General features: G+C 46.4%; 1 protein-coding gene across 1 annotated transcript in view; it reads right to left on the reverse strand.

The window, feature by feature from the left end:
* Positions 1-4,913: 4,913 nt before the first annotated feature.
* LOC101911398 (ATPase family AAA domain containing 3A) overlaps positions 4,914-15,868 on the reverse strand; it is a 28,675-nt gene continuing 17,720 nt past the window's right edge. The window contains exons 14-16 of the mRNA XM_055799568.1: positions 12,746-12,913; positions 12,042-12,150; positions 4,914-5,326 (exon numbers count right to left, since the gene is read on the reverse strand). Coding sequence (XP_055655543.1) covers positions 5,147-5,326; positions 12,042-12,150; positions 12,746-12,913 — 457 coding nt within the window. The 3' untranslated portion in view covers positions 4,914-5,146. The remainder of the gene's footprint in view (positions 5,327-12,041; positions 12,151-12,745; positions 12,914-15,868) is intronic.

Genomic DNA, 15,868 nt, shown 5'->3' on the forward strand with positions numbered 1-15,868 from the left:
TGCAAACCCCGCCACGTTTTTTGTCAGGATCCCTCCGATACAGCCCTGTTACTGACATCCCCGTGCCAGCAGCACTCGGTCACTGGCTGCAGAAGCTGGGCTGCCTTCCAGAAGCAAGGAAGCTCTCTGAGCAGCAAGGTTTCCCAGAGCAGGCCAGGGACTTGCATTGCAGGCTGGACAAATTAATCAGATTTGCCACTTTTTTTTTTTTTTTTTTTTTAAAAAAAACCCAACAAAAACAAACCGTAAGGAGAATAATAACACCACAATAAAATGGAAACAGCCACCAACAATGGTTTATAAAAGAATCTGAGTGTTTCTTCTCCATTCAGAACACAAGCAGAGGTTGGCAGAGAAGTACGTTCTGGGGAGACTCCCACCTCCCATCAGTCCTACGGCACGGGATGTGCCCTGGTGAGAAGGCGTGTGGCACTCGCATCCTTGTACTTGCACAACGGAACTTGCCTCCCAGTGTTACCACATTCAAAAGAGAATAACTGATGGCAACGGAGAGTAGACAGATGACTACGTTATAAATCTGTCTCCCAGCTGCGATGCTGAAGGACAGAGAACACATTTCAGCTGGCAGCGGCAAAGATGGGGAGTGATGGATTGCCTGCTAATCCATTTGCTCTTCGGTTTGCACTCCAATACAAAATACTATTTTAATAAAGTGCTATTAGCTCATAACTCACTCCGCATCACGGAGGATATAATCTCAGCCTCGGGTTGCCATCCTATAGCCCTGTATGGAGCATTAACAAATAGCTAGCTGGGTGCCACCTCCCCAGGGACATCACTCCCCCTGCGAGTTGACAGCAAACCAAACGTAGTGATGAGGCTGGCAGAGGTGACAGAGGCCCTGCGTTTAAATCCTTGATGAGGCAGGAGCTGAGCAGTGACAGGTGGCCTTTTTTCCCCTTTCCCATTGCATTCCACATGAACAGCAGCAGTGACAGCGATGGGCACAGCTATTCAGCGGGCAGCAGGGCATGAAATCACCTAGCTGGTGGCTAGGAGTGACGTGCATAGCAAGAGGGACAAGGACTCTCTTTTCAAAGGCAGGATTTAAAGAGCTGGTAGCGATAGTGCCTGGGATGCATCAAAGCAACTGGCTTCATCAGTCCATCAGCTCGTGGCATGCAAGAGTAGCGTGCAAGTGTGACTAGTGTGCAAGTGTGAGAGAATGGATGGAGAACTTCTCCTGTGGAAATGAAAAATGAAGCATCAACACTGAAAGAAGCCTGAGAGCAACAGTTGCTCCAGGTTGTACGAAGACTGACCAGGTGCAGAACCACAGACTGCATCAGCTACCCGCGTTCTCCACGTTCCCCATGCCGCTAACCAGAACACAAGGATGCTGAGCTCAAACAATGGGATTATTTGACTGGAACCTACCTCCCCCAGCTGCCAAAACAGCATCAGGGAAGAACAAATGGCATCAGCTTGTACAAGTGGAAGCCCATGCCACTCTCAATGCGGTGGGAAGAGATAAAAAAAACTGGGTGGGAAGACTGGACCCAAGCAAAACAAGTTGTCCACACCACCTTGGTGCCACTCCTGACCCACCTTACCTGGCAGATGTAGCACCCCCAAGCCTCCTCAGCCCTCTTGAACCAGGCTCATCTCTGGCTTTTCTGTTCCACCTCCTCAGTTTTTCCCAGCCTAGGTGCCACCTCCCTCTCTTCTTCACCGGTGGGAAGCAAGACATCCGTCATTCAGCAAGAGTTTGATAAATGACGTATCCATATAACTGGGCTAGGTGCAAACAAGTCCTGCTGCGGCCAGGGTAGGTGTGATTGTGGACTTTCAGGCATTGCATTAATAGGGATGTCTCAGCAGGGCCTGGGGGACATGCCTGCTCTGCCCAGGGCCACAAGCTTCTCTGGAAAGGAGGATGAGAGCTCACTGCGACTATCAGAGGCAGAGATGCTGTCACAGCCTACCAGGCAGGGGCTGGGGAGGGAGGCTGGGCACAGACAGATGAAAACAAGGGAGCCCTGAAGCGCTGCACTCCTGGGATTTCAACTACCACCAGGGCTGCCCAAGAAAGAGCCTGCAGCACAAAGCATGAAGAGCGCAGACGTGCAAAACTCTGACCAGCTGACAATTTGAGGATTTTTGAGGGTGAAGAGAAGTTGAGACACACAGGACAAGTTCTGTATGTACTAAAGAGCCCTTCATATTACTGACTCACTTCCTAGGAGCAAGCTCCTAGTACAAAGTACAGAAGTGCCTCTACTTACCCTTCCACACCTTTTAAAGGAAAATAAAGAAAACACACTTCATTTAGCAGAGAGCGCATCATCTTCTGGGCTGCCCAAGAAGGGAAAGAACTTTGGGCTACAAGCGGCACCAGCCAGCGAGTCACACCAGAGCCATAAATTCACACCAGAAACGCTACGGCATCCACGTGTTCTCAAACGCACCCACAAGTCTGTCTTCAAGACAGTCCCTTCCATCCAAATGAAGCCCCTGCAGCAGAGCTCAGGAGAGGGTTAGTGGCATCCATCCTTAAGAGTGGTCATTAAAAGCCCTTAAAAACCTCCCTGAGAAGTACTGTTCTCAGGCAAACCTGAGAACCCTGCGGTCAGCCTGGCTTCTTACAGTCTTCTCTGCCACAGCCCAGGGCCACCTCTAGTGTCCCACACCACCAGGGCCACCTCTAGTGTCCCACACCTGCAGCTCATCGCTGTGGCACAGCACAGATGCGTGGATCATTGCCACGTTACTGGAGCTGCGCTCCCTTCTGCTTCCACGCAGGGACCGACGCAATCTGAAGGAGGAATCACATGAAACAGCCGAGCCACCAACTGCTGTCTTTCCCCCAGCTTTACAGGAGGTTCTCTTCCCAGCTATCGGCAAAAGCGCCATCAGACAGCAGAAGGACAACACGAAGCACCTTTCCCCTCCCCCTAGCTCCTTTTGGGCTTCATGGAGATGATTATCGAAGTACTGAAGGTCTATGTCACAATTACAGCTTTGAATCGCACAGGATCAGACTGCTCTCTCATGTAATTCATTAGCAAGTTTTTTTTTAGCAGAGAACAGCTCTGCTTAGCTCCCTGCCATCTCTCGGGGCTTAACAGAAATATAAATCTAGTAAAATCGAAACAGGAAGGGGAAAGCCTAGAACAGCTAATCCTCCAGTAAATTAATCAGCGGACTAAAGGACAACTACACCTAGGCTGAAGGGGTGTATGTAAAAAAAAAAGTATTCAAGTTTCAGTCGTTCAGAACATAAAGCATGCAGTTGCAGTTTGTGCAGCGATTCCTCCCTTTCCTGCGCAGGATGATTCCCACAGTGACGTACCTTGCAACCAGTGTTAGCGGGGTACGCGGGGCTGGGCACACGTTACTGCTGCGGACCACTGTCCTGACCAAAGGAGCAGCTTCTAAAATGCATCTTTGAATTCTCCCTCGGCATCCAGGGGAACGGTTCAGAGAACTCTTTTGAGAGAAGGCAGCAGCCCAAGCCAGCAAAGGTTTGCAGCCTCAAGAATTCTTTCTTTCCTGGTGTCCCGCCAGGCTGCCCCTTCTGGGGATCCTGGGGACCAGCCCTGTTCCGCTCCCATGCCCACCAGCTCTTGTCAGGGTGCATCTCTCAAAGCCCAGTAACAACCACCAGTGAAACGGACAAAGCAGAGAGTCCTGTCAGTTCCTGTTGGAGAAGAGTATCTCAGCAAGGTACTCAAGGGCACAGATCTAGGTCAGGCAAATGTGTTTGCTCAGTGTAGTTACAGAAGGCGACTTGGAGCACAGCGCAGAGTTCAAATCCAGTTCAAACTCAGAAAAAAATAATAAAAAAAAAAATCAAGACTTTCTGACCTCTTACAGGCACACAGTCAGAATAAATGTCACCTGATGAAGACACAGGCTTGTGCTCAGCACTTATTCCAGAAATGCAGCAGAAGACCCAGGTAACAAGAGGGGCTCGACGGCAGCAGTAAACATGCCCGCCTCATCCCTCCCTCTCTCTTCTCAGACCGTGCTGCCACCCGTATGCCAGAGACTGAGCCTTGCCTACTCGCCTCCTTAAAGGGAGGGAGGATTTACCTGGGGAAAAAATACCTAGGGCTGCTCCAAGACTAGCAGCAGCACTGAGCACCTGCCCGAGGAACACAAACGAGGCATTATGGGCTGTACAGTCAGAAGAGACACGCTGGAACCTGGGAAGCAGCGGTTCCTGCTGCAGTTGAGCAGTGTCTGAAGGTCTGCCCAGCATCCTGAGCGGGGCTTTCAAGGCTGTGCTATAGGCAACGCCAGTTGCTCCACTGTTCCGATAACCTGCTGTGATCCAGGGTGTGCGTGCAGTTACTCTACAACGCTGCACTGCAGGGGCATAAGAGCTCCCAAGCTTGGAACAATTAGGAGTCGTGCTCCAGAGCTTTCAGTCCCTTCCAGGGTACCAGTGCAAGCTGGCTCCCCAGCCATCTTCCAACGAGACTCAAGCACAGGGAAGATAAAAGGCAGCAGCCAGATACCAGCAGGTGTAGCCACATCCCGAGGAAAGTCCCAACACTTACCAGGCAACCCATTGCACAGCTGTTGCTTCACCTAAGTGTTGACTGCAAGCTAACTAGGTGCAGCTGTGAACCACACCAAATACACCTCTGTAACACAAATCCCACCCTAAGGCTGTGAAAAGGAAACAACAAGGGAACAAGGAGTGATGCCACAGAGATGTGACCAAGGAGGTACGTCACAGGCAGGATCTGTGGAAAATAAGGTGACAAATATCTCTGCTGGAACATAAACCCTACAAAGTTAGGTAGTAGGACAAAGGAGTAGTAGGCTCAGACAGGTCAGCCCACGTCACTGAGGCACTCCAGAACAGTGTCAAGTGGCTGAAAAGGATTTGGAGTTGCAGCCTCCAGCAAGACAGGCCATACAGACCAACACAGTCGAGGGTATTTCAGCAACGGGGTCCTTTAATGCAGTTGCTTCTGCCTTATTTAAACCATTTTGGTTTTTGGTGCACTTTAAAAACACGAAATCAAAGGTGGACTGAGGCAGTACCCCCTCCCTTGCACCAATGGACATATTTCTCTCAACACAATTCCACCAAACATTTGCCCAAAAGACTCTCCCAGCTTTCTCCCAGGCCTGCCTCCCCACACATGCTGGTCCGAAGCCTGCAGGCTTCTCACACTGGGCTTCCTTTGGGGAAAGGCAAGAGTGGGTTTCTGTCAGTCCCTTTGCTTGCTTCAACATCCTCTGTTTTCAGCCACTCCATCTTCTGTTTGTGTTGCTGCACAGCATCAGCTACCCGGGCATCGATCATGGCCTCTGTAAGAACACCGTCCTCCGATGCATACGCTGCAGCCTGGAGAGGCAAAGGCAGAAGCGACATAAGTTAGTGATGGCAACTCCTAGGACCAGCGAAGTGGTACCCAGAGCAATCTGGCCTATCGCCATCAGAAAGGATCTCCTTGATGCAGTTGTACCAGGGACTGAAACACACCAACTGCCCAAGCACAGAGAAGCGTTCACAGCTACGCTAAAGCCTTTGTCTCTGAGCTAGTAACAAGCACCTTCGCCTACCTGCCTCTGACTTCCCGGGAGGAGAATCTTTGCGTTTGGAAGAGACAGGGCCACAGGTTCCTAATGCTGAACACTGCCGGTATGGTTAGGCTGAAGTCACACTTCGCTTGTTTAAATTTCCTCTCCTGCTTTAAAAGTGCTGCACGTATGAAGGCAATAAGGTAAAGAGTAATAGGTGCATACGGTGATTGAATGACTCCATCCAAGACAACAGAAAATGTTTTCAACACTTACACAGGAGAACTGACATCAGTGCTAGAGTGAATATGGGCAATGTGGCATCTCTACAGTGATGTCCAATGCGTACTAACCTTGCTCTTCTGTGTTCTGCTAGGAATCTCCCCTGCGTCACTTCTGTGCCAGCTCAGCTCCTACCCCATACCCATCTTCCCGTGGGACATTCCCTTTTCTCCCTCCTCCATTCATACCCCAACTCCTGACTCTTCACCTCTGCTTGGTAAACTAACACTTGGTCCTGCGGCTACTTGGATAGGCGGTTACAAATTTGATTACAGTTCCTTGCAGAAAGGGCTGGAAACTACTGACATCCTTACCAAACATCCCACAATATTTCTGGTGGCAGCTTAGGACCACCCTTAGACTGGGTGCCATGTCTCTTCAGCTGCAGCGAAAGGATTGTTACTTTTGTCCTAGGACAGCTAGGACTCCACTGCTGGACATTTTGCAGATGACAACACGAGCAGCCGTACCCTCCAAGGAAGGGAAGGATGCTTACACTGTTAGCTGTACCCATCTCCAAGGTAACAAACCAACTCTAAGCTACAGATTTCTAAATCTGGTTACTCCCTATGCAAGCGCTCCTGCATGCGGCTCAGCACCGTGGCTCCCTGTACAGCTACGCGAGCGAGGGAGCTTGACACTGATCGGGGTGGGATGCCCTCCAGCTTCTCACACCCATGTCACCTGCCCCAAAGAGTCCCAAACTTCAGCTCACACAATGCTCTCCTTCCACTGAGCCATCACATCATGGATTGTCACATGCCAGCCCTTCTGTCTGCAGGGTGTTCCCCAAGGTCCCAGTTTGGAATACAAACGCTGGCTTTCATGACAGGCTGAAGTGTGCTTCTAAGGTATTACATACAGGCTCCATAAATCATCAGCGGTGCAAAACATCAGTTATACCACATGCAACAAGGTTTACCGCAAAAGCGCCACAGAAAGAAGTTATGGTGCGATCATTTTCTGCACCCACTGTCCAACGATGCCTGGGGTTTGTCTTCTGTCCCACCAAGTAAGCTGCTGCACCGCGCAGTATCATCACAGCGCTGACTAGCCCACTACAGTAGATCATACCTGCCTATGAGATTGGTGCTACCTCACTGCAGGAAGGATAATTATTTCAAGAAATGAGCAATAGGTTACCCAAGTTGGTGTCCAGCCTCATCTAGCCTGCTTTCCAGCCCTTACTTGGTAGCCCTTTTTGGAGAACCTGTCAGATCACAAGAGGTCTCGCTGCACAAACCACATGTAACCACAGAGCTGGCAGGCGCTGATTTTTGCTGCAAGAAGCGCCAACACAAATCCTTCCCTGTGCAAAGCCTTTGTAATCCTACCTTAAGGCAGGAGTGACAAGTGAGGCTAATGCTCATACTTCAAGTTAGGAGTAAACACTGGTTGCAGGCAAGGACTGCAGAGGGATAGATGGTCTGCAAATAGAGAATTCACTTTGCATAAAGGCACCTGTGCTCTGTAGTCGACACCTGAGCAGGAGGCACCCTGAACACAGCGAGGCAGCTACTGCCCACAACCACCAGCAGAGCCCTGCACCCATAAGCTGCCTGCTGCCACAACTATTCATACAACATGTATCACGACATGACCCGTCTTCTCTCACTGCTCTAAGACAGGCAGAGTGGAAAGGTTCTGTTCAGTTGAAGTCTCCTCTCTGTAGATATCTCTCACTCCCATAACCCACCCATTCCCCCCTCTTTTTATTTTTTTTCATTTTTTTAAATTTTTTTTTTTGCAGGATATGATTGGGGACTCAAAGCTCAAACAAGCCAGCATCCTTTTGTCAATGCAGCCCTCCAGCCAGGAGGATTTCGTGGTTTAAAATGGAGTAAGTGCTTTCCTGGGATGTGCGTTATGTGCCTCCACAGAATAGAGAGGATGTCTTCCCTTCCTCCCTGCTACTGCATAGACCATAAATTCAACTGTGGAAACTCCTGCAAAGCTGTGCAGTTCACGCTCTGTTGATTTTCTCAATGACTTTCTATTTATAGAAAGCCTCAGGCCCTAGCTGTCAAGAAAGCAAATGGGAGAAGCAGCTGTCCCTTCTGGGAGTAGCTTGCACACACACAAAAGTGGTACTGAGCTTCATTTATATGCATACCTCTGCCTTCCTTCTGCATGGTCAAATTTTAACCCATTTTTTCCAGCGCAACTATTCCTGTTTTACAACTCAAATCCAATTATGAAATAATCTGAACAAAATATTCAGGGGACAAGTAGAGGAATGGAGCACAGATGACCAGTCCAGCCCAGATGACCTAATATTTCATTTCAGCCAAGAACCATGGTTTATTTTAACTTGGCCAAACTAATCTGTATCTTTTGAATCACATTTACAATGAAAACAGCCTGCTCAAAACCCCAAAACACAAGCACCCCCCACCCCCCACTTACTTATAATGTCCTTCAGCACAACCACTATAGAAATGTTAAATACTTCCCATAACCTGGTCAGGCAGATGATACTTTTAAAATATAAAAAGGGTTCAGGGAGCAAAAAGGTATTTATGTCAGTGGCACAAAAGGCAAAGAAATGATAGGAAGCTCACCTCTGTCATTAACACTGGGACATAAAACTCCTGGGAATTCTCTTGAAGTGTTGCCAGAACCATTTTCTAGAGACTACAGCTTGGAATAGCGAAAGGTTGCTTTTTTGACATTTTATTCAAAGCATATCAATAGGTTTAAGTACAGCATGCAGAACTAGAAAGTCTGCATGTTACTATAAACAGATCTGAAGGGAATTTTGAAGTGTATAAATGCATCTAATCCATGCTGTACTCATGAAGGATTAGATATGAGGAATGGAAAAGCACAAGGACAAAAAGGAATGCTCAGCCTTCTGCAGAACAGATTAGAGTGCATTTCTAGCATGCAGACTATTAGCTGTGCCAGACAGCACAATTTTTCCCAGTGCTAGAGGTTACACCCTCTGCTTTCCTGCACCTTATTTTTGCTGTTTGGTAAATTCAGGACAAACTCAGCCAGACTGGAACAACAGTGAACTAGAACTCCATGTAGATGACAGCCAAGCAATTTCAAGACCAGCTTTATAGGGGAATTAATTCTATGAAAGCTGCAGCTATCGCTCAGGCTTAACAGAGATGTTTTTGTTAAAAGCAATATTGGCAGAACTGGCAAGGGAGACACCTTGGTTTTCCCTTTTCTCAGCTCTTCCTGCCCTTCATCTTCTCAACTTGTACATCATCTCAAACTCTTCCTGCCTATGTTGTTAACCTGACATAATGCTTTGTGTGGAGGGGGGGGGGGAAAAACCAACTGCAAGGAGAAAACTGAGTAGGAAATCCAGATGTTCACCTTAACTAGTGTCACAAGAGGCTCCCTAAACCCTCAGGTTAAGTCCTTTTATAGCTTCCTTATAGCTCCGCACATCCAAGGGAGACAAAATTGTACCTTGCAAACTGATTAAAATTCAGGTGGGTGTTCACAAAGGTGCTGCTCACATCAGGTCACTTCCCAGATCAGCCATCTTTGGCAAGCAGCACCCTGAAGCAGAAGTTCAGTCATACAGGAGTTTAAAAGATGACCAGATCAAGAGTTAACAGTCCTGTCCGTAGTATACAACCACCTTACAGCTGTTGCATCCAGCTGAGGAAAGCGTGACAAGCATTTTCTTGAGCCAGTTACGTGGGTTTGCATAGCCCTGACACACCCCAGATTGCCCAGACACCAGTGCAGCTATGCAGTTAACTTGTCTTGCCAAGCTATTTTTAATTCTGATCAGCTCCCTGACCCAGTTCGTAGTACAGCCATACACAGAGGTGTACCAGCACAGTGGAAATGCCTGATAGGAGAGCGCATTGTATCAGCTACAGAGCTACCTATAACGAGCAGTTAGAGCCGACCCAGGCCCCAAAACACCAATACCATTCAAGATCAACTTGGGTTAAGAGTCCTTAAAACATCTGCTGGCAGAAAAGCTTTTAACCACAGCTACTGAAGCGCTAGGAAAAAACAAAAGGCAGGTGTTAATACATCTTGCCACAGACAAAAGTCAGCGAGCCAAACCCAGCAGACATGCAGCCTTCTGTAAAACTCTAGCCAAGCACCAGCCAGTTACAGCTCCAACCTCCGTGACCCAAGGACTGAAAAAGGATCCTGCAGCAGCACTTCGGATCAGCAGCTCTGGCAGGCAGCTCCCAGGGCAGTGTCCCATACAGAAATCTTACCCCTGTTCGGACGCCCTCACAAACCTGCTAGTGAACTGTATCCACCCAGCCATCTCCCGAGGAAAGAAGTCCCTGTGCCTGGCCACTAGCTGCAAAAAGCCTGTGCTATTTTAACACTGACCATGACACATCACGCTTCCTTTCCTGATCAAAAAGGGTAAAATATGAAGTCCCCTGTTCCAGAACACCAACAACTTTGATTTTGACACAGATGAAGCTTCTTGCAGCTTCAAGCAATTCATAGCGTTTTGCCCATCCTCTCCTGCATTTTTTTTTTTTTTTTAAAGCCCTTTGACTGTTTTATGACAGCAGAAAGGAACATAACCTCCTGCTGCAATTTTACGTAGAACCTTGTTAATAGTTCTGGTGCTATAAGGTACATTTTAAAATAAGCAATCAGAGCAACAACACTAAGGAATTAGTCACCCCCACCTTTCCCTTCCTTCAAGATCACTTAAAGGATAAATGATAAAAACCGAGGTCATTCCCAGGGAGTAATGACAAGCTAGGAGATAAAGGGTGATAAAAAGCAAAGCTGATAAAAAGCAAAGGGTCATTTATCTTTTTTTTTTTTTTTTTTTTTTTTGTTACAGGAAATGCCTGGCAGCAAAGCCTTCCACATACATGGGTAGCGAGGTTCTCTTCTAAACGAAGAGAAACAAAGAAGTTAGATGACAGTTAGTGGTCTGCTTTCTCTCCCACGTCACCATCACTGAGTTTAGGTCTTTATCCTGGGTTTCAGAATCAGAAGCCCACAAAAAGTATTGGAAGACATGAAGCCATGATCTGCTGGCTCTGTGAAAGGCAGAATGGCCCAGATTCTGGTCCTTCCTTCAACCTGTCAGCTCTCCAGCATGGTGTCTGACCACGTGCTAACCGGTCACCCTGGCAGGCCACCTAACACCCATCAACACGGGCCACATCTCGCAGTCTCAAATACTTGTCAAGCATCTTGCTAAGCTTCTTGACTGAACTGGTAACAGTACTAATCCGGTATGTTTTCAGGCAGTTAGAGAACAGAAGCAAGTTAAAAATAAAGCTTTATATACATCTTCGGATGACAGCACATGTTTTGAAATATCTTTCGAGAACACAAAATTCACATACTAAAATTAACCAGCTGTGTGCTAACATACAAAGAATAAAATAAGGACTAACAGCACTCAAACGGCTGCTCTGGACCTCAATTCATGAATCCTGCAGTTCAATAGGTTAGAAAGGATAAATACCTCCTCTACCTTAAAAAGGCAAAAAAATTGGAGGAGGAATGAAATGCCCAAACTTTATAAAATGTTTGTGAACGGCTAAATTAAATTACAAAACCCAAGCAACAAACAACTTTGGTTTTACAATACCTGAAAGAAAGCTGACATTAGTAAGTTACACGACATACAATTTGGAGCACATTCCCTAAACTGATATTAATAGGTTAGTTTATATATACACAATCTAGTAGAAAACCAGCAGCTGTGACAAAACAAGGTGAAACCTGATTAAAAAAAGTGCTTAAGGTTGCTGAGCATGTGAACAACTGTACTCAAAGTGACTGCATTTCTTACTTCTATACAGGTGCCATGCACATAGAAGTACCTAGGCTTTTCAGCTCCATTTTCCAGTTAGTTTAGTTCCTTCCATTACTTAAGTTGTGTTAAAAAAGTGTTTAGAACAAAGCAGGTCAGAAGGATGTTTTAGTGTCCTAAAGCTGTCATACCTATGGCCAACAACGTCAGGCACCTCTTCTGTTGAGCTTCTTGCGCTGGAACGTGAGCAATGGCCAGCATAATTTACCTAAACCCATTCCTAATTCACCTGCTGTACTTAAATTCAGTAAGGACTTTCCCATTAGCGATTATAAAAAACTGTTCCTACTTACAAGACAAGGAATTACACAGATATTGACACCTGCCCCAGAGCGAGCAGCATTCTTAGTACCACCATATGGACATAATGAAACTTCTACAGTGAGACTAAGATCTGAGACTCCAAGACCAAAGACAAAAACCTTCCAGAAAGGGAAAATGAACCAAGAAGCCCAGTGATCAAAGCCTTAATTACCTGCCATGCCACAGCAAGCTGAGAGATCTCTCGGCCAGACATACCCTCTGTCAACCTCGCAATCTCTGAGCATTTTTTCCCATAGTCAAACTGGGCCAGCTTCAAACGTCTAAAAAGCAGAAGAACAAGGATTAGTTTACAGGTAGCCACATGACAGGGCAGAAGGGTGAGGGAGTCAGAGACAGGCTTTGTAAAGAGCAACACTTACAATGAAATCAAAGATCAGATCGGATCAATCTCTGTAGAAAGATCCAGTCTGAATAGAGAAGTTGTTCTCCTGGGCCCAGAAGCCTGATTTTGTGGCACAAAGAAACGTATGTACCTGGATTAAGACCAAGAAAGTGCAAGACTGCACAGCTCACAAGGAAGCAGGTCACTTGGTCTGATTTGTCTCTGTTAAGCCAAGCAAAGACAAGTGCTTGGATACGAGGAGTTCCAACAGTGTTCCTACTTGCATTACTGCCTCCAGTGCAGTAACTGGTCTCCTAAATTTTAAGGGCACAACAAACCACGGCACGAAATTCTAGGATGGCATCTCATCCCGTAACAGGACAGCAAGAGGCACCTCTCCAAGTCTTATCTGTACTACTTGTTTAAAGTGAGTTTATAGATGGCGTGACAGAACACACAGAAAAGGAGGTGAAGGAAAAACAATAAAAGAAAGAGAATCCTGTACGGTGGGAGAGTTCTGCAGGGATACTCACTGTTTACCCTCTGTGGCTGGCTTCAAGACATGCCTATCAAAATACATTCTCACAAGCCGCTCCCGTTCTTCTAGCTGAGGAAGATCAAAGTTCACCATTTCATCTATTCGGTCATTGATAGCCCAGTCAAACTGCTCAGGCTGGTTGCTTGCTAAAACAAGCATGAACCTGGAAGTACGAAACAACAGAGGAAAGACTGAAAACCCCATAAAAATAACATTAAAAATCAATGAACCAGTCTGAACATTGGGAACTGCCATGGTCAGTATCAAAGGCATTTCATCACCTGCCATGTCTAAAGATTCCTTAGAAACAGCTTTGTAACAGCATTTCCAGCGACATACTAAAATGCAGTGCAGTTTAAGCTACTGTGAACTGAAACGCATTTGGCTCAGTACTTCGGCTTCCAACATCAGCCTTCCCCAGCCTGCCCTTGCAATGGAAGCCTCATTTATCACTTTATCCACAATTTCCCTCAAGTCAGGAATGTCACAAACATTTAGCAAGAGTACAACCTCCCAGAGACCTCTAAATCTGAAACCTCACGACAAGGCTGGACAACATGGAGAGACGTTCTCTGGCACATACATATCTCCAGTTTAAATCCCAGTTTGGGGAACTGACTTCAAGCTGCTGACTGCACCAGCACCCTAGAATCATGAGGGGCAGTCTTAGTCCTGCTCTGAAGGTAGGAATGGCTGTCGAAGCGAAAGCCAACAGCAATACTGAAGCCTCAGCCTGCTCAACGAGCTGCAGAGCATTGAATGGACTCATCCTACCCCGAGAACAAGGGGAGCGTACCACTGCAGGGTCTGCGTACACAACGGTCATTCTGCAGCTGGAAAAAGCTGACTGGTTTCCTTCAAGGAAGTCTGACAACACATTCCTGCTACCAACTAAATGTGTGCAGAAGGAGATGCATTCACAATTGGTACCATAAAACAAAGCTGGTTTGTTTTACCAAGTTTTGCTCCATGGACAGATGTGCCAGCTTCCAGGTCCTGCTCTCTCATGCAGCATTCTGAAACCAGAAGCCTTTTCTTTTGCTTTTTAACGGTGCTTCCTCCCCTTGCCAGTTCTACTTTAATGGTTTAATTGATGATACTAGCTTAACAGTGCATTATAATTTGAAATGGGCTTTTAACCACAGCTATTGGAATATTGACATTCTTGCAGTCTATTTAAATCCTAGTCTACTGGGTGCCGTGTTCTCGGCTGTCATATCTGACAGTAACTTTGCCAACCCAAGAGCCACACAGGCGTGAAACTGTTCCTTTTCGACCAACAAGGACTTCCCCCAAAACCCTGCAGAAACACAGCTTGGATAAAGGACTGACACACAACTTGATATTCAGGCCTTTTCTACCATGAAAGCGATATAAATGAGCAAGAGATGCAGGCACAGTCAGTTACCCAGCAAGAAGACTCAGAAAGTTCTTTGGGAGGAAAGTTTAAGGCACCAGTTCACAATACTTGGCTATGTTGATAACAATTCACTGGTAAAGTAACAGTACTCCTCAGGGTCTCACCAAAACAGCTACATTTACACGCACTATTAGACATTCAAGTAAACTCCAGCTCACGGATACAGGGCTCCTTATTGCCCCAAGCAGCAATAAAGCTATTCAGAAGTAAAAAACAGTGTGTGAATCACAAGGACGTGTTCAGTCTCCTAGCACGGCTCACAGCTTAAATTAGGGTTGAATTCAACATCTGACAAAACGACAGCCCGATTGTTTTGAGCAGAGGCACAGCACCCACCAAGCAAGCCCAGAGCTCTGCTAAGGCGATTTAACATCAGGGGGAAGAACTGTCCCCTCACCACCCCCCACCAGTCACTCCCTTGCAGTGCAATTTTAAATCCGGTCGAAAACATAACTTAGCCACATCCACGGCGATGAAGACATTACAAGTCTGGAAAAAAAGACTACTTCCCAGAAAAAAGGGAACCATCTAAAGCTGGAACATACACGCTATTATTCTTTATTAATAAAGTTCTACAGTTCCACCTAAACATCTTCAGCATCTTTGCAGGTACAGGGCAACAGACATTTTTAGACATCATCTAGGAGCTCAGGATATCTACATTTTTCACCTTGGAAAACTATTTTTATCTTAAGCGCCGTTTGCTCTGGGTCCCACAGAACATATGTATTTAGCCAATATATATTTCTTCTCCTAAACAGTAGTACAACATTGTTTAACAATACTCAACTTGGCATTTATAGTGCAATTCTATGTACCATTTCAGAAGACACTTGCTATGATCCCAAAGAGAAAACCAAGGATCTTGCAAGGTTCTTGCAGGCTCAACAGCAAGCTATTAAATTCAGAAGGGCACACCTTTCAAGGCACCTCCCCGTGACAAATAAAGGTACATACAAGCAACTAACAGTTACTGCATTGGTTTTAACGAGTTCAAGAGAGACCCCAAGGACAGAAAATGCCCCGCTGTTGTCCTGTGAACAATGACCTTCTAGAATATTTATTTCAATGTCATGAGGTTACTCTAACAGGTGTTTCATTACAACCTTACTAAGGGAGCAGTTCATCACTGAGAAACTCACCTTCCCACAGACAGAGACAGCTTTTCTTGGCTCAATTTCTTCGTAAAAGAATTTTAACAACTAAGTAAAGTTCACACGCAAAAAAACCCAACAAAACAAATTAAAGACTATTTGAAAAAAGTCAAGGAAAGGTCACCTCTCTTATGAGAGCCAGGAAATGGCTCGTGTTAAACTGAGCAGTGCTCTGCAGAAAGTTCGCATCAGCGTGATGAAATAAACATGGATGGATTGGCCATGAAATTCACACAGATGCACACATCTGTCAAGCCAGCCCTGCCATCAGCTGTGCTTAGTAAATCTATTAGCAGCCACGAAGGAAACAGCTCAGGGATTCCTACACTGGCGCACAATGCTGCACGCGGCCATATTGAGCAGACAGCTCATGCCAAAGAAATGGAGTTGGATTTATGCTCGTTTGCCTGAAGTTTCAAACCCACCCCCACCACACACACACACACACAACACAGGAAAGGCCACGAAAGCACTGGAGAGAAAGAGCAGCTCAAAGCAGCAGCTGAAGCAGTTTTAAAGAGATCATGAAACATCAAGCCAATAT

This window comes from Falco peregrinus, chromosome 3 (genome assembly GCF_023634155.1).
Source record: "Falco peregrinus isolate bFalPer1 chromosome 3, bFalPer1.pri, whole genome shotgun sequence".
Lineage (NCBI taxonomy): Eukaryota > Metazoa > Chordata > Aves > Falconiformes > Falconidae > Falco > Falco peregrinus.